Source organism: Salmo salar, chromosome ssa15, assembly GCF_905237065.1.
Source record: "Salmo salar chromosome ssa15, Ssal_v3.1, whole genome shotgun sequence".
Lineage (NCBI taxonomy): Eukaryota > Metazoa > Chordata > Actinopteri > Salmoniformes > Salmonidae > Salmo > Salmo salar.
In genome coordinates, this window is record NC_059456.1 from 69,750,207 (window position 1) to 69,772,840 (window position 22,634).

At 43.9% G+C, this 22,634-nt stretch overlaps 2 protein-coding genes across 3 annotated transcripts; both read left to right on the top strand.

Moving 5' to 3' along the window:
* Positions 1 to 622: 622 nt before the first annotated feature.
* trappc6b (trafficking protein particle complex subunit 6B) lies at positions 623 to 3,128 on the top strand. The gene is made up of 6 exons (XM_014146238.2): positions 623 to 1,064; positions 1,146 to 1,213; positions 1,984 to 2,101; positions 2,213 to 2,296; positions 2,397 to 2,490; positions 2,817 to 3,128. Exons 1-6 carry the CDS (start codon positions 984 to 986, stop codon positions 2,846 to 2,848), a joined length of 477 nt encoding a protein of 158 aa, XP_014001713.1. The 5' UTR covers positions 623 to 983; the 3' UTR covers positions 2,849 to 3,128.
* Positions 3,129 to 3,794: 666 nt separating this feature from the next.
* Positions 3,795 to 12,653, top strand: tpx2 (TPX2 microtubule nucleation factor). 2 transcript variants are annotated; one of them, XM_014146236.2, is made up of 16 exons: positions 3,795 to 3,939; positions 4,324 to 4,464; positions 4,733 to 4,873; positions 4,979 to 5,129; positions 5,484 to 5,567; positions 6,037 to 6,147; positions 6,452 to 6,561; positions 6,642 to 6,787; positions 6,943 to 7,114; positions 7,256 to 7,394; positions 7,668 to 7,887; positions 8,114 to 8,383; positions 8,664 to 8,810; positions 11,077 to 11,188; positions 11,589 to 11,776; positions 12,172 to 12,653. In XM_014146236.2, exons 2-16 carry the CDS (start codon positions 4,350 to 4,352, stop codon positions 12,280 to 12,282), a joined length of 2,217 nt encoding a protein of 738 aa, XP_014001711.2. In that variant the 5' UTR covers positions 3,795 to 3,939; positions 4,324 to 4,349; the 3' UTR covers positions 12,283 to 12,653. The 2 variants fall into 2 exon arrangements, with proteins under 2 accessions (XP_014001711.2, XP_014001712.2); XM_014146237.2 differs by lacking the exon at positions 6,037 to 6,147.
* Positions 12,654 to 22,634: the final 9,981 nt, after the last annotated feature.

Consider the following 22,634-nt stretch of genomic DNA (forward strand, 5'->3'; position numbering starts at 1 on the left):
ACACACACACACACACACACACACACACACACACACACACACACACACACACACGCTCACTCTCACAAAACACATACATATTGACTACACACACACACACACACACACACACACACACACACACACTAACACATAGACAGACTTTCATACCCGTTACATACGCTGCTGCTACTCTGTTTATTATCTATCCTGATTGTCTAGTCACTTTTACCCCTACCTACACGTACATACTGTAGGATATATTGTTCTTCGTTTTTAACTATGCATTGTTGGGAATGGGCTCGTAAGTAAGCATTTCGTGGTAAAGTCTACACCTGTTGTATTCGGCACATGTGACTAATACAATTTGATTTGATTTGATGCTGTCACAGACGCTACAATATTACAGATACAAAGATGAGTCCTCTATCTATCTCTATGGAAGTAGCCCATATATGCTTTTGTAACGTTGTTGCCCACATTGCCACAATGTTTCTCGTGTCTAATTGGCTAATTAACACATACATCCCCTGACATTTTTTAAACGTATGAACTGTTAAATAATAAGGAATGTAATAATAAGATTTTCATCATTTTTTATTTGTCTTTTTCGCTTCCTATTCAGGCATTCTTTTGGCCGACTGTTTGCTAGTGTGAAAGAAGGACCTCTGTCAGATGTTTATTTTCATGTCTCATCGTTAAATCTTTGCGTTTCACGACTCAGTTGAAATATTTAATAATAGTAATTTATTGACGGCTAGTTAGAAATATATGTTGGCTTAAATACTCGTGGGTTCATAGAAATTTCGATTAGGTTGTGTTCTTTGCTCTACATTATTAAGTAACTGTAGAAACACACATCCCTAAATTCAAAGACGAATATATATAACGTTATATATATATATATATATATATAAAATATCTATATATGAATACTGATAGCATTTAGGGTGGCATCATCCTTACTAGCCAGAGGTGTTTGATAGGTTTGGGAATAACCAAGGATGGCAGACGAAGCCCTTTTTCAGTTTTTACACAATGAGGTGATACAGTATATATACAAATCATCTGAACATGGGGAAATGGTGAGGCCAGATTTCTTTTATGGTATATGGAATGTGTGTGCATAATAACTAATTATGTGGTTTTATCCTCCTATCCTTTAGGAAAATGGGAGATGTATTACCAAACTGGAAAATATGGGATTCCGGGTGGGTCAGGGACTAATAGAAAGGTTTGTTGAAGCACTATGTTTGTTTTGTTTATTTATTGATACTAATAGGATAATTAATGTTGTTGTTTACCACTGTGACCACCTCCAATTATTATAATAATCACTGACATCACCAAACACAAATTATCTCCAAGGGTGATATTTTCCAACCTGATCTGTCAATGGTAATGGAACCATCAGGGCCGGCTCTACCCTTTTTGGGCCCCAAGTTTGATTTGATTGGGGTCCCCTCCCCACCTCACGAAAAAAAAAAGTGTGATTGCCACCCCCGATAGCGGAAATACATTTACATTTTAAGGTGAATCTCTTGCAATTCTACATATTTTGCCATAAGGTGCAGAGAAATGTTAGCAATTGTATAACACATTTCATGCAATTCTACTCATTTTACCATGGGGCAGAGAAAAACCTTTGCAGTTTTACAGCCAATTTGGTGCAATTCTACCCATTTAGCCATGGGGTGGATACATATTTTTTCAGTTTAAGCTAATTTCCTGCACTTCTACACGTTTTTCCATGACTTATACCATGTTAATGATATCTGAGTGAGAGTGATTAACAAAATCAGTGGGGGTCCCCTGAAGGTCAGGGCTCCTGGGCACATACCCTGTGTGACCGGTCGGTATTTGGTCATGATTTCTACAAGTTTAGATAGCTGGCCTGGGGCCCTGGGTTGGGTGCCCCCTAGCGGCCTGGGGCCCTAAGTACCTGTTTCTGTCTGGAGCCGGCCCTGGGAACAACATCATGGTGAACATACTCTTTTTCTTTAGGTTCACCAAAGACACAGCACGGTTTAAAGATGAGCTTGATGTCATGAAATTCATCTGCAAAGACTTCTGGACCTGTGTCTTCAAAAAGCAAATTGACAACCTAAGAACAAATCACCAAGTAAGGTTCAATTTTCCAATTGCACTTCAATCACCACCTCTCAGTCAAATATTTTCACTGAATATATTGTCATTTTTCATGTAGTGTTGATTTCTGTGGATTATTTTTCAGGGTATTTATGTCCTGCAGGATAACAAGTTCCGGTTACTCACTCAGCTCTCTGCCGGTAAACAGTATTTGGAGCATGCCCCTAAGGTGAGGAAGCATAATGGGGGAAAAACTCACTTGTCAAGCACTATTTATACCTGGACAACTTTCACCACATGAATGGTTCTCCCTGCCCCTGTCATTGCAGTATTTGGCGTTCACATGTGGCCTGGTTAGAGGAGGGCTTTCCAACCTGGGAGTGAAGAGTATTGTCACAGCAGAGGTGTCCGTTATGCCTGCCTGTAAGGAAGACTTTTCTCTTTGGTAGAGCTTGTGAATTGAGAAACCTATTAAACATCTAACCAAACATTCCTCTATAAACAAGATATCCAGGGTTGTAAACAGTTTAATGAAAGTTAGACTTATTACAGGTATCCAGAGCTATAATGATTCTCAAGCATAACCATGCCCCAACCATTACTCAACACAGTTTAATACAACCAACCAAAAACATCAGTCAGCCCAGACTGACACAGTATGTTGTGTGTGATGTTGGTATGGGAAGAGCAAAATGATCTTGGGATATACAGTACTTTTATCCTTCTGACATATTTTTATTTCTACACAGGTAAATTTCAGGTCATGATCCAGAAAATGTAGCACCCTCCGAAGGAAGGCATATTCACTCCAACGCCACCCAACCCAGTTGTATTGACTTTCTTTATTGAACAAAAGCTTGAAATGTCCTGCATGCAGACATCAGTGTTGTGCCTACATATCATATGTTTTTATCAAATGTATTTGTACTATTGTTACTTATTATTGTTGATTACGATTAATGAATGCATTATTGTAACATGCACATGAATCATGTTTTTTCTTTACATCTGAAAAATATTATTTGCACTGAGTGTTGATTAAAGACCCAAGTCTATTTCAACCTTTGTATCCATATCATTTGTTGAAGTTAGACCATAGCATAGGCCTAAATAAGTAGGCCTAACATGCAAAAAAAATAGTTACTTTATTTAACAATTGATAAAGATTAGGCCTATAGAGCATGATGCTGTGCAAATGCACATTTATTATTTGCAGTTGATTGAATCCTTGCCCATCGAGTTACATTTGTTACATTGTTGATCAATTAATGATGAAAAATGATGCTCTTCAAAGAACATGGTCAAAGATTTCCCATTTCATCTGTTGTTGTTGAAACCCATTGTTACTAGAAGAGTTAGTTTTGCATGGTCCGTTGTCCCAGTTGGGTGGATTTTTTTTTGGAGGACCAATGGAATGGTTTAAAAATGTGTAAACCCCGCATACCCGGTGCACCGGACCATCCAAAACGAACTCGTGCACTGTTGTACGTTTTAGCTTTTTTGTGGGAATTGTAAATTATAATTACTTATGTGGGTTTCTTATCTAGATACATTAGTTGACTCTGTGTAAGAGTGTCTGCTAAATTAGTAAAATGTAGCTAAATGAAAATGTAAGAATGTGGGCATTCAGAATCGTTACAGAAACTCCTCACGTGGCAGGAAATATAATTTGAGTATGCCGTAATCTAGGCATGTTAAACCAATGGAAAACCAATTGCTCTGGAAGAGGCTGTTGATTGGCTGGTTCAAATGGGGAGGAAATTTAAACGGTAACGCCGAACCTTATTTTGTAATTGCAGCACTGAAGCTAACTGACGGCTCAAGGGATTGCCACTGCGGCTTGGTTGTGTTTCTAAGATACACGTTTAAAAGGTAAGTTTTAATGTAGTGTATTTTTATGAACATGTTAACTTTTTTTTTAAATCTCATAATATACCCAGATAATTTGGATCAACAGTACAGTATCTAGCTAGTACCCCGACGTTAGCTACTGTGCGCTAGCTACTGTGCGCTAGCTTCATTACACTAACGATACCATTTCTGGTATTTTGTTTTTATATGGCTCTCTTGTGCGTCTTATGTTAACGTACTCTATATCTATCTTGTCGCTACGCAGTTAAATGTGTTCATGGGGGGGAGAGAGAGAAAGTAACGTTTTGCTCGTTAATTTAGCGAAGTTAGTTTTGAAAACGTATCAGTGGCTAACTCCCATCTTAACAATTGGCCTCATGTCATGCATCAACATCTGCTTGTTAGGAGACCAGCTACAGACAGCTGCTGAAATGGATGGTGAGATGGCGCAGAGTGAATCGGCTAGTCACTACGAATTTGATGCACCGTCACATGTCATTGATTTCAAAGCATTAGATACGGAGGACAACGCAGACATTTGGTTTGGTAAGATATGTTCGCAAGTTTGTGCACAATATTATACAGTATTTTGGAGGAAATCCGATTTTAAGAGTTAAGGGATTGTTAGTAAGGCAACGACTATACAATTCACATGGGCTGTGTAAGGATAGATCTTCCCAAGAATAATGCATGCATTTTGAAATATTGGAGCACGCTGACAAATGGGTCTGGGTGTTAAATGCTTTATCACCTATTGTAACTTGCAAAGTTGTTGAATTTACACTTTATGCTTGAATCGTGTGACTTTCTGCAGACCAATGTGCTGGCCAGGATGGGGGAATGTTTGGCCACCTTGCCACCCCAAACAGAAACAATATACTATTTGGAATGACCCCTAAAACACACTTGCCCAGGGTGGTTGTATCTCCCAGGGTGAAGGACAACTCTAACTCAGGTTGGTACTTTAGACAGTTTCATGATTATCCAGGGTGTTTTCACACTTACATTCACAAGTTTGACTGACCTGTGTGTAATGTGATATATATTCTTGTTTCCACAGTAGAGGCCCCAAGCACTTCCTTAGGACCCACAGCAGATTCCCTGAGCATGTCCTTAGCTACCCTCCCCAACATTGTCACCTCCTGGGGAAATAAGCCAGCTCCGGTAGCTGCCCTGCCAAAAAGGAAGGGACCCCCTGCCCAACCACGCAGGTATGTTGCTTCTAGAACACTCAGCTCGGCTGACATCTCGTGAGTTCTAAGGCGCTACATTGGTCAAATTTAGTTACTAAGGAATGTGGTTCTTCTTGAAGAACACAATTGCAGCCATCCTGTTGCATTCATGGGTGTTTGGAATTTTTATTAGCCAATTTCAAGTGGAAAGGAAAGATGGCAAATGGTTATAATGCTAAAGTAATGTTTCTTCTATAACCAGCATCAACCTGTTTAGCTGCAGACCAGTCCAGGACTAAATTAAGTTCCTATTGTATTTGACCTATCTGGTCAGTATTAGACCAAGCAACTGTATGCTTTTAAGTGGTAATTTAACTTGTTTCTCCACTGAAGGGTGTCAAAGCGCAAAGAGGCAGCCTGCAATGAGGAAGGACGGCACACCGCCCCTCAAGTACCACCTGTCAAGAAGCAGAGAAGGTCAGTGAATTTATACATTTTCACTATCCTCCCCTCTGCCACAGTGTGCCTGGAATTATTACATCTAGCCCTGGATGTGGTCATGGCAGACAGCAATTCATCTTACTGTTTACAGCTCAAACCCAAAAACACAACATTTCGTCAACACATCGAAGTTAGACAACTGGAGTATCTTGTCTTCCCCCTCCCACCATGGTGGAGATGTATTTTGAGATGGCTTGTTTAGCATGGTCCAAACTGTTCACTATTGGGTTTGAAATATGAAATGAATATTGGGTGTTGGTGAATGTATCACTGTATTACTTTTTCACATGCAGCGCTCTCCACCTCTGCTTTGTCAACAAAACAATAATGCCTGGGCAGTGGTGCTGTTTCCCCCTACTGCAGATTCCATCTTTAATAATGAACCTTGACCAGTTTGTCTTGTGGACAAAAGTAACCAGACTGTCCTGGTCTGTTCATTTGCCAGGAGCTCATCTCTGCCCCCCAGGCGCAGTCTTAGTGTCCGCACCACCGTGCGACTCAACCCCAGAGCAGCCACGCAGGCCCGGCATGTTGCAGCAGCCCCCACCACCACACAGTATGTCATACTGCTATCACTCATGGATTTTAATTAAAGGAGGCATGCATGACCTGATGTTGGTGCTGACAAGACTGTCAGTCCTTTAATCCATGGCTACGTTAAGGAATTTGACTGGTTACATTTCCATCACTCAGCGTTATAACCCTAGCAATAACTCCTTAATCAACTAATCATGTATTGACACTGGGCTAGGACAAAAGCTTGCAAAACCCAGTGGTTCTCTAGGACCCGGATTGTGGAACACTGCATTTGAAGGTTAATATCCCTAGATTGTGTTATAACGTTTGTATGTCAACCCCAGGCATAAGAGCTCTGAGCAGCAGGAGATGGAGCGTATCAAGACTCTTCAGAAGGAAGTGGCTGACCAGCGGAAGAGGAACGAGGCCAGTTACAGGGCTGCAATGGCAGGCAGTGAGTAGCTTCAATTGTAGGAAGGAGTAATCTGTCTTCATTAAGCAGGATTTCATCTTGTTAATCATGTCCTCACTCAGGTCAGCCCCCTAAGAAGCTGACTCTGGCCACCACCGTACCCAAAGAGTTCAACTTCAGCACAGATGGACGTGTCAAGGTCGGCACCTTGGCACCGCACAAGGAGTTGGACTTCACCGCTCAGCTCCGCAAGCACCCATCCTCCCCCGTAAGTAGCAAGCTTTTTTTTGGCCACATCAGCCCCTATGGCAGTTTAAGGGATGGGTGCAACCCAAAGATATGATTTTTCCTCTTCCCTAGGTTGTTGCTTCACCCAGACATGTTTCCCCATGATGTCATCTCCTGAATTATTTTCTTTGTCAGGCCAAGGTGTCAAATGGTACCACTGTGCCCAAGCCCTTTAACCTGTCTACTGGCAGCAAGAGGAAGCTGGAGGACCCTGCCCCCTACGTGCCCATGGCCCAGCAGATTGAGCAGTTTCAGAGACGGACTCCAACCCGCTACCACCTTCGCAGTCGACAGAGCCACGAGAGGGGTGTGTATTAGCTCTAATCCAACCAGTCCTTGCTGTTATACATGACAGGCAATGGTGGCAGTCCCACGCTCTGGGGTGTGCTCACTGGATGCATGTGCATGAAGTAAAATGGCAGCAAACGACAATGATTCTCTCATTCAGGCCCGTCGCCTGTGAAGAGTGAGCAGCTGAAGATCACCCACCCTCACACTCCTCAGCTGATGACCCGGCAGAGGTGCCGACCCACAACAGTCAAGAGCAGCGCTGAGCTTGAGGCTGAGGAACTCGAGAAACTCCAACAGTGAGTCCACACTTCAGGCTTCTTCACTCTGTTCTTCTACTGGCATGAGGGGTGGCCTATGAATAGTAGTTATTAGACTTGGTGGGTTACTTCTACCAGTGTGTACTCTACGTTACTAGAATGAAGCTGACATTCATGGTCCAACGACCTTGAACCCTCTTGAAGAGGATAGAAATGCGTTGTATGGAACATGATTTGTTTGAATAAGGAATTGTCTTCACTTACTCTATTTGCAACCTTCATTATCCACCCCTGTCCTGCGGTATCTTCTAGGTTTAAGTTCAAGGCCCTGGAGCTGAACAGGAAGATCCTAGAGGGGGCGCTGAACCCCAAGAAGCCCACGGTGAAGGAGTCCACGCGGCCTGAGGGCTTCCATTTGCACATGGACAAGAGGCTGACGGATCGAAATGCCAGTAAGAAGCCGGAGGAGCCCGAGGAGCAGCACACCTTCCACTCCCGCCCGCTGCCGGTTAGGATCCTAGAGGAGGTGGTGGTGAGTGCTACACGGCCAACTCTAGTTTTTACTACATTGTCATGGATTGGTAGTATATGTAGCCTGGATGCCAGTCTGTTTGCACTCTGCTCCTTATGGTATTGTCATGCCGAACAGGAAATGTCGTATTTTGCATGCAAAACATTCTAGCTCTGGTATAATACCATGATGGTATATATGTGATGGTGCCCTTGCTAATGGGATACCCACACCTGTTGGTTTACAGGGTGTCCCAGAGAAGAAGGTGCTGTGTCCCACTGTTCCAGAGTCCCCTGCATGGGCCCTGAAGAAGAGGGTGCGCATAGACCGAAAGGTGGAGGAGGTAAAACCCCCAGCCCCGCTCAAGGCCCACGCAGCACCCCACTTTGGCCTGCCCTTCCAGCCTAAGCTCCAGGACAAGACCCAGATGGACGTGTGCCCCTTCTCCTTTGAAGAGAGGGAGTGTGAGAGAAGGCTGCTGAAAGAGAAGAGGCTGGAAGAGCTGAGGCATGAAGAGGTACTGCCTTAAAAGTGTTCAGTTTTCTCCTTGGGTTGCGTTTGCTATAAATTCTATTAATATGGGAAGACCTGATGAGTAGTGCCACTAGAGAGGGTTACAGGAGCAGTTGCCTGTTGAGCCCTGTGTCATTAGATGGTGACAAGCAAGGTGTTGTGCATCTAAGATTTGTGGTGCAACATTATTTTGGGATAATGAATTAAAGCCTTTCTCCTGCAAGATGTTTAGCTAGAAAATGCTATTGTAACCAGATTGGTCAATAAAAAATTCTGAACCTCAGGTGCCAAAGTTCAAGGCCCAGCCGCTGCCGGACTTCCATGAGGTGGTCCTGCCAGAGAAGAAGGTGGCTGAGCCCACCAAGCCTGAGCCCTTCAAGCTGCTCATCGACGAGCGGGGAGCTGTCAAGCACGACCGCTGGGAGCAGATGGTAAGGCCAAGGCGGGGTCCCTGGACCACTCTGGAGTGGTACTGACTGGCTTTATTGAAATCCTGCTCGGCTGTCAAACTGAAGATGTGGCTAAGTTCATGCCGTTTCTTTCATACGCCGACCCTATAAATAGAATAACGAGTTGTGTATTTCTGACTGGCACTAAAGTACTACATATTTGGCACAATCAGTTTTTTAAGTTTATTTTTATATGTGCATCGACTACTTGCAAAATCCTATTTCCTGTCTAGGGCTGTTGCAGTGACCCTATTACTGCCACACCAGCAGTCATGAGTCATGACCACAGTAAAATTCTAATCTCCTGTTATGTACTCTGGGCATGCATTAGTTGTACCCAGCTGGCTAACGATCATCAGGTCCTAATGGCCTGGTACTTGGGGCTCTATTGTCCCTCTAACGACTATGATGTCAATGCAAATTACATTTAAAATCGCATCAAACACTTGTGAAAACAGTGTGCTTTTAAAACACATCACTGTGATCAATTTGAAGAAAGATGTTCAACAGGTTGAAACTGAGTGGAAGACATGGTCGTTTCAAAGAACCTGAATGAAAATTATTGTTCCGTTATACAGCACATGGCAATAAAACATAAAAAGAAACTGATTAAAGATATCTTTGGTACGTAATTGGTGAAGCCTAAATGAAACAAATTCAGATTTGGCTTACAATTATAGTGAAATTTGAATAGTCTAGTAATAGGGCGTTTTGTCATATTTATCATTAATAGGCTGACGCTTTACCTTAAGCTACAGAATATCTCACTGCTGAGTTTACGTCTCCTTCATTCCTTTCTCCAGCGTGCATAGGGGGGCTGTCAACAGTTCAATCAAATGTTTCGTTGCGAGAACATGTTACTATCAATGGTCCCGACCAGATTTCACTTGGTTTCCCAAATTTAAGCACTGGGTTGCTGCAGGAACAGGGTTGGAGAGCCCATGGCATTCAGAGTGTGCTGAATATGACCTGTTGTGCAGTGACATTACCGGAGTAGCCGACTTGCATGAAAAACGTACTGGTGGGAAAGTGGCCTCTATTTGCTATTCTAGTGCATATGGGTGACCATGTCTTGCCCGTTTGATAATGACCCATTCTAAATCGAAACAAATTTTACATATTAGTAAAGACTAGATTAAATTGAGACTAGTCTGATGGGTGAAAATAGGATCACTTAACGAGAACCGCATGTGCATCCTGAGGCAAAGAATGGAGAGCAGGCTTTTTTGACTCTCAACTCATCAATAGCCTATAGTCGCATCATGCAGCCCATATCGTTTTATCTAACGTTTGTATCATTCAGAACTAAAGTTGCCAAATAACTCAATGTAGCATATAGGACCGGTTTCAAATTCTCACTTTTACACTCCACATAGCCGCTTCATATGTGCACCCTCTTGCTCTGGAATGGGGAAAAATATACTTTCTATTTTATTCAGCCAAGATCAATTATATAATTCTTACTATAAAATGCCAAGGACATCTTGTCTGCTAAGTGAACAAGCCTAAGGCATGGTGCATAGCCAACTCCTATTCTCTTCTGAAATACATTTTCTTCATAATGTTTCTTAACTTACCTAAAATAATGGATTTGATGTGATGGTAAATATTTACTTAAAATATTTAAGTCTTTCACCCTATTCGTGATATCCAATTAAGAGCTTGTCTCATCGCTGCAACTTCCCAACGGGCTCTGGAGATGTGAAGGTCGAGTCATGCGTCCTCCGAAACATGATCCGCCAAACCGTATTTCTTAACACCTGCCCACTTAACCCGGAAGCCGTCTGCACCCATGTGTAGGAGTAAACACTGTTCAACTGACGACTGAAGTCAGCCTGCAGGCATCCGCCCGCAACAAGGAGTCACTAGAGCACGATGAGCCAAGTAAAGCTAAACCCTCCCCTAACCCGGACAACGCTGGGCCAATTGTGCACCGCCCATATGGGACTCCCGGTCACAGCTGGTTGTGACACAGCCTGGGCTCGAACCCTGGTCTGTACTGACACCTCAAGTGCTGCAGTGCCTTAGACCGCTGCACCACTCGGGAGGAAACTTATTTATGAAGCTGTGCCAAATGCGCACACTAGCGGCTCGTATGTGTGTAGGCCTGGAGATGCTAAACGTGTTTGTTAATTAACAGTCAATTACCATCAACCCGGAAGTCTTTTGCATGACGACAACTGGCTGACAGAATTTCATGACCGCCACAGCACTATTCCTGCCCAAGCCCCTGTCTTGTTCTCTCCAGGTGAAGGAGGAACAGAAGCACCAGGCGGAGGCAGCCACCTTCAAAGCTCGACCAAATATGGTCACTCACAAAGAGCCGTTCATCCCCAAGAAAGAGAACCGCTCTGTCCTGGGTAAGTATGATCACACCAGCCTCGCTCACCTCTTTCTGCACTGGCCATAGACCACAACCTTAGTCCTGGAAACCGTTGGACCTCTAACTCTCAACTTCTCCTCCCACCCTTTAAGGGATTCCCCCACTTTTGTCACCCAGAACAGTTCTCTTGGATCTTTACCTGTCTTGAGACTCATCTCTAGCCTATTTCTTTCCCTCAACTACAAATTCCAGTCTTGTTTATCTTAGTCTCAACACTGGATCAGGGTTGCCTACTCCTTTACGTGGGGTTTGGGTAATGCTGAGCTGGACTTCTGCACTCATAACCTTTTTGCCTTAACCACCTGCCAATCTTTTTTAAAAACACCTCACCACCCAAACCCCTTTTCACCTCCCTCTTTTTACTTGCCTCTTTTTAGACTACATGAGTAATTCCGTAGTTCCAGAGGGTTTCCAGCTGTCCACAGAGCGCCGCGCCAAGGAGCGGCTGGAGTTTGACCAGGCGGTGAGTGAGAAGGAGGCGCTGAGGGCTCGCATAGAGGGGGAACAGCGCAGGGAGCAGGAGGAGCGTGAGAAGGAGAACATGGCCAGGCTACGTCTAGAACAGGTAACTACACTGACCTTAGACCAGCCCCCCCAGAAGTTGGTTATGTGCTTAAAATACTGTAGAGCTAAGTTGTAGCCTGGTAAGGGCTTGTTGTCTGTATACTGCTTTTAAACCATGCTATTGAAATAAACCAGTCTCCCTCTACATGTGCTGGCTTTTGTTCCAGCACAAACACACCTGGGTAGGGTGGCCAACCTGAACTTGTCTAAAACTTTCCTTTTCGGTTTCAAAATGTTGTGTACCCTAATCTGATGTTTGCTCTAGCCCGGCACCAACACACCTGATACAACTGATTTATTGCTCATTAGGGCGTTTAGTATTTTTAATCGTGTGTGTGGTGGTTTGTCGGAACAGAAGCCCTGGTTGTACATGAGTGTCCTCTCTCTGTCCCTCAGGTCCACAAAGCCCAACCCGTCAGACGTTACAAACAGCTGGAGCTGAAGAAGAGCGACGTCACACTCACTGTGCCCCAGTCTCCCAACTTTTCTGATCGCTTCCGCATGTGATGGATGAGAAGGGATTTAGTTGTGTATATTATATAAACACTTAATTTAGTTCTGTGCCGCTTCTGTGGTCTGCCTTTTATTTTATTGGTTTGAACCTTTCTTCAGCTTTAAATTTCCCTGGAAAAACCTGACTGCTCATTCCCACTATGGCCTGTACATTTCTTGCTTGTTCTGACTTGCTGTCGCTTTGATTTCGATTATGTATAATAAAGTAATGTTCTTAATGTCTTAACCTTTTAAAACACCAGGCTTTAAATGTATCTGTCTTTGAAGTCTTACCTGTATTTTAATTTCCTGACATTAATGTAGTTTTGACTGTCTCTGCAACATGTTGCAGCAGCCTTCTGCCAATAAAAATGGATATTCTCTGATACTTTTTGAGTTCTTTAAGCTATTGCAGTGTTTCTCAACCTTTTTTCTACCAGGGACCGCGAGTCTGGTTTTCCCTCTGGGGGGGAGCCTACAGCACTCGAACTGGGTATATAAGTGTTGACTGACTAACTATCTCCAGGACCAGAGGCTGACCAACTGAGCAAGGTTTTCAACTGTTCTGCCGTGGCTATGGAACCCTGGCCTGTTCACTGGATGTGCTGTTTTCGACTGCTGCACCTGTCTCGAACTCAATGCTCAGCTATGAAAAGCCAACTGACATTTACTCCTGAGGTGCTGATCTATTGCACTCTACAACCACTGATTTATTATTTGACCCTGCTGGTCATCTATGAAAGTTTGAGGATCTTGGTGCTGTACTGTTATCTACCCGGTACAGCCAGAAGGCCACCCCTCAGAGCCTGGTTTGTGACTTTCAAGGTTGTGCCTCTTAACAAGGCACACCTGTTTTCATTTAAATAGATTCCAGGTGACTACCTCATGAAGCTGGTTGAGTGTTCAAGGCAAAGGGTGGCTACTTGGAAGAAACTCAAATTTAAAATATATTTTGATTTTTAACACTTGGTTACTACATGATTCCATATGTGTTCATTGTTTCGATGTCTTCACTATTTTACAATGTGGAAAAATAAAGAAGAACCCTGGAATGAGGTGTGTCAAACTTTTGACTGGTACTGTATATTTTTTTTTGTGTTGGAGCAGATGGCCAAAACAATTATTTGTACACTGCAAATTGACCACAGCTAAGCCCAAAGATATTTTCCTGAATAATTGCCTGCCCAGCATTTTTATACATGACCCTAAGCTTGATGGGATGTTAATTGTTTAACTAAGGAACTGAACCTGTGTGGAAGCAATATACTTTGTATCCTTGTGTTTCCATTATCTTGGCAGTAACCTGTATGTTTGAATTCCAAAATGAAACAAGGTAACATGAAACAGCATAACCAACAAACACCAAAACAAACTGGAAAGAGTATCTGAAACAGGAAGAGTATTATGGCGGAACAGTATCCGATAGTTTAGTGAGAGGCTACAACACCAATGGGTATGCTATTTGGGGGTCTGGAAAAGTCTTTACTAGAAGATTGGTCCAAACAGACAATTAGCCAAGACCCAGACATCTGGAGGATCACTGTCTTCTGTGTACAAATACTGGATTGATTTTGTGTGCACATGCTCTCCATCAGATAAACTGCATCTATGTCCTGCTCTTGATGTCTGTCTGGCCTATCATGCATACCTTGCTTATCTGCTACTGTTTCCCAACCCTTGGCACCCTTGCCCCTTTCTTGCCTATTTCTGGGCCATGAGGTGGTAGCTGGAAGAGATAACAGAGAAAACCAGCTCACTGCGGCTTTCTCCTCTCTGGACGAGACCAACCTCACTGTGACTAACCAGTACTGGTCTTTCTGCTCGTTGTGTACCTGATCTTACTTTATTCTTCCTACTCTGCCTTCTACTGTTTTCATTGATCTAAGAGGTAGATAGAATTTGAAGAGTGCCAACCTTTATATTTGTTGAGGGAGCTGTAACCAACTGTGCTGACTTTTGTAGCATATGTAACTAGTAACAATTTGTAGCATTTGTAACGATCACTTCCATTTCCTGATGATAGCCTCAAATCTGTGCCTCTGTCTTCTGTGACTTTTGCCTCTCTGCTTCTAGTCTAAAGGCTGGTTTTGCAGAGGCCTATTGAGGGCCACTGTTTGTCCATAATGGGTTCAGTGCATTGTCCGCCACCAGTCTCAGTTCCTACAAACCTACCTGTCCTAGAGGCCAAAGTAGATCACTTGGATGAGCTCTCCAGAGGAATAAGTGACTTCTCCATCTGCTCTACCTGCAGTCTGCACAGCGACCAGCGAGAGGCGACAGAGAGACAGCTTGTGGCCCATTCCAGGCTGCTTGAGAACTTCAAATCAAATCAAAGTTTATTTGTCACGTGCACCGAATACAACAGGTGTAGACCTTACAGTGAAATGCTTACTTACAGGCTCTAACCAATAGTGCGAAAAAAAGGTGTGTGTGTGTGTGTGTGTGTGTGTGTGGGTAAGTAAAGAAATAAAACAACAGTAAAAAGACATTTGAAAATAACAGTAGCAAGGCTATATACAGACACCGGTTAGTCAGGCTTATTGAGGTAGTATGTACATGTAGGTATGGTTAAAGTGACTATGCATATATGATGAACAGAGAGTAGCAGTAGCGTAAAAAGAGGGGTTGGCGGGTGGTGGGACACAATGCAGATAGCCCGGTTAGGCAATGTGCGGGAGCACTGGTTGGTCGGGCCAATTGAGGTAGTATGTATATGAATGTATAGTTAAAGTGACTATGCATATATGATAAACAGAGAGTAGCAGCAGCGTAAAAGAGGGGTTGGGGGGGTGCACAAAATGGTTACCTGTTCAGGAGTCTTATGGCTTGGGGGTAAAAACTGTTGAGAAGCCTTTTTGTCCTAGACTTGGCACTCCGGTACCGCTTGCCATGCGGTAGTAGAGAGAACAGTCTATGACTGGGGTGGCTGGGGTCTTTGACAATTTTTAGGGCCTTCCTCAGACACCGCCTAGTGTAGAGGTCCTGGATGGCAGGCAGCTTTGCCCCAGTGATGTACTGGGCCGTACGCACTACCCTCTGAAGTGCCTTGCGGTCGGAGGCCGAGCTATTGCCGTACCAGGCAGTGATGCAACCGGTCAGGATGCTTTTGATGTTGCAGCTGTAGAACCTTTTGAGGATCTCAGGACCCATGCCAAATCTTTTTAGTTTCCTGTTGGGGAATAGGCTTTGTCGTGCCCTCTTCACGTCTTGGTGTGTTTGGACCATTCTAGTTTGTTGTTGATGTGGACACCAAGGAACTTGAAGCTCTCAACCTGCTCCACTACAGCCCCGTCGATGAGAATGGGGGCGTGCTCGGGGCTCCTTTTCCTGTAGTCCACAATCATCTCCTTAGTCTTGGTTACGTTGAGGGATAGGTTGCTATTCTGGCACCACCCGGCCAGGTCTCTGACCTCCTCCCTATAGGCTGTCTCGTCGTTGTCGGTGATCAGGCCCACCAACTTGGAGAGGAGGATGAGTAAAATGCAGAGGACTTTAGAGGGCCTGACCAAAGGTAACGTGTTCAATGACACATGGAAGTATTATATCATTATTCACAGACTTAGTTTGACTGAGCTCACTACAGGTCAAAAAGGTTGTATTTCAATGTCTCAACCAATGCCATGTGATTAATCTGAATGAAAGTTTCAAACAGCATTTGAAAGGAGATGAATAGCTGTGAAGTGGATATAAATTACAATGATTTTGCTCTCTCAATGTTGATGTTACAACAACCATCATGCTATTGTGAAAATGAGAGGCTTGTAGGAAATGTGTCCAATTTCCATTGAGGACTATTCTGTTTTGTCTTGTAAATTAGGTCTGGAGCAAAGGGGCCCCCACACCTGCCAGGGAATTTCCCAAGCCCCACCCATCGAGCCACTACCTAGGACAGCATCTCTGCCAGGCAGGACCTCACTTGTCACTGCTAAGTTACTTTGAGTCTGTTTCCTCATTGTGTGAATGGTTAAATGTATACACTGCATGGTCTTTTACCATGTTGACAAATGTCAACATGATATACATATATAAATGTCAACATACAAATATGTACCTGTAAAAAATAAATATATATATATGTACCTGTAAAAAATAAATATATATATATATATTTGTATGTTTACATTTGCCTGTGAAAAAAGGTGAATAACGAGGTGCAGGCGATAAACCAGCTGAGTCATCCCAACATCCTCCAGCTCTACGAGGTCTTTGACGCCAAGCCCCAGCTGGTGTTAATTCTGGAATAGTAAGTTGCTACTAGTCCTTCATATTCCATTCTGATATTCCTTGTTCTTACGTTCTCCCCTCGGGTGTAGCTCGTCTGAGGAGGAGACGTAAATGCCTGGGCCTAAACACACCAGGTAATACAGATGAAAAGGGAAGAAATGTGGGGTGCAATGAGCGATAAATAAATCAGACCACAACCAGAACTCAATTTTAACCCTCAGGGGATGTTTAGTGAATTAGTTAAATAAACAATATAACACACCCATAAATAATTAATAAGAAACAAAACAACCACAACAAGGGAAGGTAAGAGAAGGGAAATGTTTGGGTTCGGGGTCCAAGTAATGAAAATAAACAAAAGGTCCCTCCTCTTCTACACACCTAATCCTTCCTAACACATTCTAAACCCTAACCCACTGTCCTACCTGGTTCCAAGAAAAATACAAGGGTGACACCCGCCCGGCTAACCTAGTGTATAAAACAATGGGTTATCTACGTGAGAATGTACACCCATGGGCAGATCTACCTTTTCCCTTCTCCAGGACCTAGGTAGGGTGGAGCGCCTCAGGAGGACAGGCTGAAACACAAGGAAATTAACACAAATAATCAAACAAAAAAACAAGTGTCCTCTCTCTCTCCCCCTCCTCCCTTCTCTTCTCACACGGCAAACAGATATCCTCTCTGTAATCAGCTACAGCCACGCCCACCATCGTTAGCCGCAACTCGGTACACCTGTAATGCCCAAGACAAACACACTAGCAGGGGAAAAATGGGGAACAAGAAAAACGTAACACGTAACACGCCCCCCCCAAAAAGAGTAAACCCCTGGGTTTATGATAAAACCCTTACATACATATATATCTTTTTTTTTACAACAGCGAAGTTATCAATGCCTGGTGCTATTAATATTTTTTTTTTTACTAGGCACGGGACAAAGCATCCGCAACGATGTTTTCCGAACCCTTTATGTGCTGAATTTGTAAATTATAACCCTGTATAACCAACGCCCAACGCATAAGACGTTGGTTGTGGTTATACATGCGGCTCAAGAAAGTTAAAGGGTTGTGGTCTGTGTATACCACAACAGGCAACACACTGGAACCAACATAAACTTCAAAAAATTGTAGGGCAAATAACAGCGCCAGGGTCTCCTGTTCGATAGTGGAATACCTTGACTGACAGCTGTTGAATTTTCGAGAGAAGTAGCAAACTGGGTGATCTAGACCATCGTGTTCCTGTAATAGTACAGCACCTGCACCCACTGAACTGGCATCCACCTCCAACTTAAATGGTTTCTGGAAATCAGGGGCAGAAAGAACAGGAGAAGTACACAATAGTGCTTTTACAGAGTCAAAAGCAGATTGACACTCAGCGGTCCACTCAAAGGATACTGAAGGACTGAGTAACCTAGTCAGTGGGGCTACAACTGTTGAGAAATTCCTACAAAATGTACGATAATAACCAGTCATGCCTAAAAATCTGCGTAATTCTCGGCGAGTGGCAGGGGCAGGAAACCGGGTGATAGCATCCACCTTAGCTGCTACGGTACGCACCTGACCCCGACCTACCTCTTTACCCAAATATGTAACAGTTGCCTTTCCAAACTCACATTTGGCTAAGTTAAGGGTCAAAGAAGCGTTGGCCAAGCGTGCAAACACAGCCCTCAAGGTGCTCAGGTGATTAAGCCAGGTAGTCGAATGAACAACCAGGTCATCCAGATATGCAGTACAATCAGGAACATCAGCCAACACAATATTTACCAAACGTTGAAACGTGGCTGGAGCATTCCTCATTCCAAAAGCCATCACTGTGTACTGACAGAAACTGTCAGGAGTTACAAAAGCAGACACCTCAGAGGCACGAAGGGTTAAAGGCACCTGCCAATAACCTTTTAACAAGTCAAGCTTAGTAACATACGCAGCCGATCCAATGGTGTCTATACAGTCATCCATGCGAGGTAAAGGGAATGAGTCAGGTATAGTAACATTATTCACTTTCCTGTAGTCAGTGCAAAATCTTTGAGTCCCGTCAGGCTTTGGAATCAGCAGACAGGGGGAACTCCAAGGACTGCCACTGGGGATTGCCATCTCATTTTCCAGTAAATAAGTTACCTCTTTCTTCATCACTCCTCTCTTGATTGAATTCACACGATAAGGGTGCTGTTTGATTGGAGCAGCATCACCTACATTTATATCATGTTTCAACACATTGGTACGACTGGGAACATCCTGAAAGAGACTTGGAAAATCAGTGATTAGTAACTCAATATCAGATCTCTGCTGATCATTCAAATGCAACAAATGGGTTGGGAGAGACGCCACCATCTCAGAATTACACAAACGAGCACACTGCTCAGGAGTATTCCGCATCACCAAACCGTCCTCATCATTTAGGCTGACTCCTGGGTGAGTAACCAGGCTCACAGAAGCAACAGAGGATACAACAGGTTTTTCACTGGTAATGGGAGACTCGGTACCACCTCTAACAAGATAGGCTTTAATCATGTTAATGTGACATACCCTAAATGGTCGTCTCACGGTCTGGCGTTTTGATAACATAATCAGTATCACTGAGTTTTCGGTCCACTACATATGGGCCAGAGAAACTGGAAGAGAGACACGAGCCGGGTACCGGCAACAACACCAAGACTTGGTCACCTGGTTGAAAAGAACGAAACACAGATTTAACATCAAAATGACGTTTCATTTTCTTTTGTGTGGAAGACAGATTTTCTCTGGCTACAGCACAGGCGTCATGCAACCGCTCCCGGACTTGACTAACATAGTCTAGTACATTAGTAGGGGACCCAACTGAATCATCAGCCATAAGTTGTTCTTTCAGTACCTTGAGAGGCCCTCTCACGGTATGACCAAAGATTAGCTCAGCTGGGCTAAACCCAAGAGACTCCTGTACGGTCTCCCGAATAGCAAACAGCACGTAGGGCACCCCCTCATCCCAATCTTTTCCTGTGTCCATACAGTATTTATGCAACATAGCTTTTAGCGTCTGATGCCAACGTTCCAGCGCGCCCTGACTCTCCGGGTGATAAGCGCTAGACATCTGATGGGACACTGACAAGGACTTCAACACACTTCCAAACAATTTTGATGTAAAATTTGTGCCTTGATCTGTCTGTACAATTTTTGGAAATCCAAAGGTAGAGAAATACTTAATCAGCGCCTTCACAATTGCCTTACTTGTGATTTTACGCATAGGAATCGCCTCTGGGTACCTTGTAGCAGTGCACATTATTGTTAACAAGAATTGATTACCCGACTTAGTCCTGGGCAAGGGACCAACACAATCAATGATTACCTTCTCAAACGGCTCTCCCATGACCGGAATAGGGCAGAGAGGAGCCGGGGAAAATACCTGGTTAGGCTTCCCCACCACCTGGCAAGTACTACATGTACGGCAATAGCGAGCCACATCCCGTTTCATTCCCGGCCAGAAGAAATGACGGAGGAGTCGGTCGTAGGTTTTAGTCACCCCTAGATGACCAGACCAGGGAATATCATGAGCTAGGGACAACACCTTTGTCTGAAACGGGGCAGGAACTACAATCTGGCTAACGGAACTCCAATCATTTTCTAGGTCAGCACGGGGAGTCCATTTTCTCATCAGAAGCCCCTTTTCAAAGAAATACGTCACACCTTTCCTGTTTTTGTCACTCAAAGGTAACATGGAGGAAAAACATTTGGCCAAGCCCACATCCTCTATCTGGGCAGCTATTAGCTCCTCCCGAGTAACTGGCAACCTTAAACAGTCCACCGAGGAAGCCATTGTCTTGTCTTTATTTCCATCATCATGATCAGAACTCACTGGGAACACAGGAGTAGAACACTGAATATCTTCCCCATTCAACATAGGTGCAAGCACAGAGTCAGCTAAGTCTACCATGGTACCTAAGCGACGTGACTGCGCCCGCGTAATGGCACACGCTGGAAATGCGTCGGGAAACGTAGTTCCCAAAACATCAGCACTTAACTGAGCATCAGGCTTGTCTAGTACTTCTAACACAGGCACAACTTTGCCTCCTGCTAGATCGTTACCCATGATTAGGTCAACCCCATGTACGGGAAGCTCGGACTGTACACCGATTCTGAAATATCCACTCACTAGATCAGAAGTCAAATGGACAGTATGTAACGGAACAGGCACACAACCCATTTCGATCCCCCTCAATAATACACTAGAGCCACAATAAGACTCTTCTGACCAAGGCAGAACACTCGAGAGAATTACAGACTGAGCCGCACCAGTATCTCTCAATATCAAAACTGGCTTTTGGTCTCCAGAATCACCTGTCAGGGAAACAAAGCCTTTAAATATGAACGGGTCGTATGATTGATCAGGACGACTTAGTACAACTTCAGGACTCTCCTTTACAGAGCTCTTATTGGTTACTTTAATCAAACCCACACTTTTATGGAGTTTAGGGGTTGAAGCTGGTGACTTGTGTTTTAGAGACATACATTCTGAAATTACGTGTCCTACTTTATGACAGTAAAAACATGCGCGTTCCTCCTTTTGATTCAGCCGTGTACTTCCTGAGTAACGGGGTGAATAGTAGACAGAAGAGGATACAACCGGTCTAGTCTCACTACGGTGTGTGGGAAACACCGTTTTATGTGTTAACACAAATTCATCTGCAAGCACCGCGGCGTCAGATAACTTTAACACTTTCTGTTCATTAATGTATACAACCAACCGCTCTGGGAGGCTGTTTTTAAATTCTTCCAATAACATTAATTCACGAAGACCTTCAAAGTCATTGATTTTACTCGCTGAGCACCATTTGTCAAAGAGAGACTCCTTCTCTCTAGCGAATTCAACAAAAGTTTTTATAGAGGATTTGGAGTGCTTTCTAAACTTTTGTCTATAAGCCTCTGGCACAAGCTCATACCCACGGAGCACAGTAGCCTTAACTATGTCGTAATTAAGACTATCAGCGAGAGAAAGAGTACCCAATACCTCCTGCGCTTTACCGGACAATTTACATTGGAGTAAAAGCGGCCACACGTCCCTAGGCCAATTCAAAGCCACTGCTATGCGTTCGAATGCACAAAAGTAAGAGTCAACCTCAGACTCACGGAATTGTGGAACTAAAGCAATATGCCGGCTAATGTCAAAGGTAGAGGCAGATCCTGGGGTGGAAAACACACTATTGGAAATGGCAGGGACAGCGGCCAGCCTCGCCATCTCCGCCTCTAATTCCAATTTGCGCATTTCGAAGTCCATCTGCCTTATCTTAAGGTCCTTTTCTGCTTCCAACTCCAGTCGGCGCATCTCCAACTTGAGATGTAGCTCATCCTTTCGGATTTGTGCTCGCTCTTCTGCCTCCATCTGCAAATGTATAGCCGTAGGCACAGGAGAAAGAGGGTCAAATCGAGGCAAGGTGTCCGGGGATTTATACTCGACCTCATCGTCGGGCCTAGTCGGGGTACCCAGAGCATCCACCACCTCTCCAACCGTAGGCCGAGGCAAAACCAACACCTGCTTTTCCATCAGTGCCGCTAATACCAATGCCTTTACCTCCGCCTTAACAAAACCCCTAGGCACGGAGATATCGAAATGGTCTGCCAAAGTCTCTAAATTCACTCTCCTACAATTCTCAAAACCCTCCCACGTTGGGTTATCCAGAAAAACTTCAGGTTAAAGTTGGCCATATTCTAAATCCACCACCTAACTACTACACAGCACTAAACACTACACCAAACACAACAACCACCCAATCCACCTTTACTACCCTAGTGTGCAGGCACAAGCTGGATCAAAAATATCCCGGATGAGCCCCCATCTTACGTTCTCCCCTCGGGTGTAGCTCGTCTGAGGAGGAGACGTAAATGCCTGGGCCTAAACACACCAGGTAATACAGATGAAAAGGGAAGAAATGTGGGGTGCAATGAGCGATAAATAAATCAGACCACAACCAGAACTCAATTTTAACCCTCAGGGGATGTTTAGTGAATTAGTTAAATAAACAATATAACACACCCATAAATAATTAATAAGAAACAAAACAACCACAACAAGGGAAGGTAAGAGAAGGGAAATGTTTGGGTTCGGGGTCCAAGTAATGAAAATAAACAAAAGGTCCCTCCTCTTCTACACACCTAATCCTTCCTAACACATTCTAAACC

Excerpts from the sequence above, each read along its gene's own strand:
- tpx2 (XM_014146236.2), top strand. The coding sequence starts at position 4,350 with ATGGATGGTGAGATGGCGCAGAGTGAATCGGCTAGTCACTACGAATTT. Across the intron at positions 5,568-6,036 it reads CCTGTCAAGAAGCAGAGAAG|GAGCTCATCTCTGCCCCCCA; the intron begins GTCAGTGAATTT and ends TTCATTTGCCAG. Across the intron at positions 8,811-11,076 it reads ACGACCGCTGGGAGCAGATG|GTGAAGGAGGAACAGAAGCA; the intron begins GTAAGGCCAAGG and ends TGTTCTCTCCAG.
- trappc6b (XM_014146238.2), top strand. The coding sequence starts at position 984 with ATGGCAGACGAAGCCCTTTTTCAGTTTTTACACAATGAGGTGATACAG. Across the intron at positions 1,214-1,983 it reads GGTCAGGGACTAATAGAAAG|GTTCACCAAAGACACAGCAC; the intron begins GTTTGTTGAAGC and ends CTTTTTCTTTAG. Across the intron at positions 2,491-2,816 it reads GGTGTCCGTTATGCCTGCCT|GTAAATTTCAGGTCATGATC; the intron begins GTAAGGAAGACT and ends ATTTCTACACAG.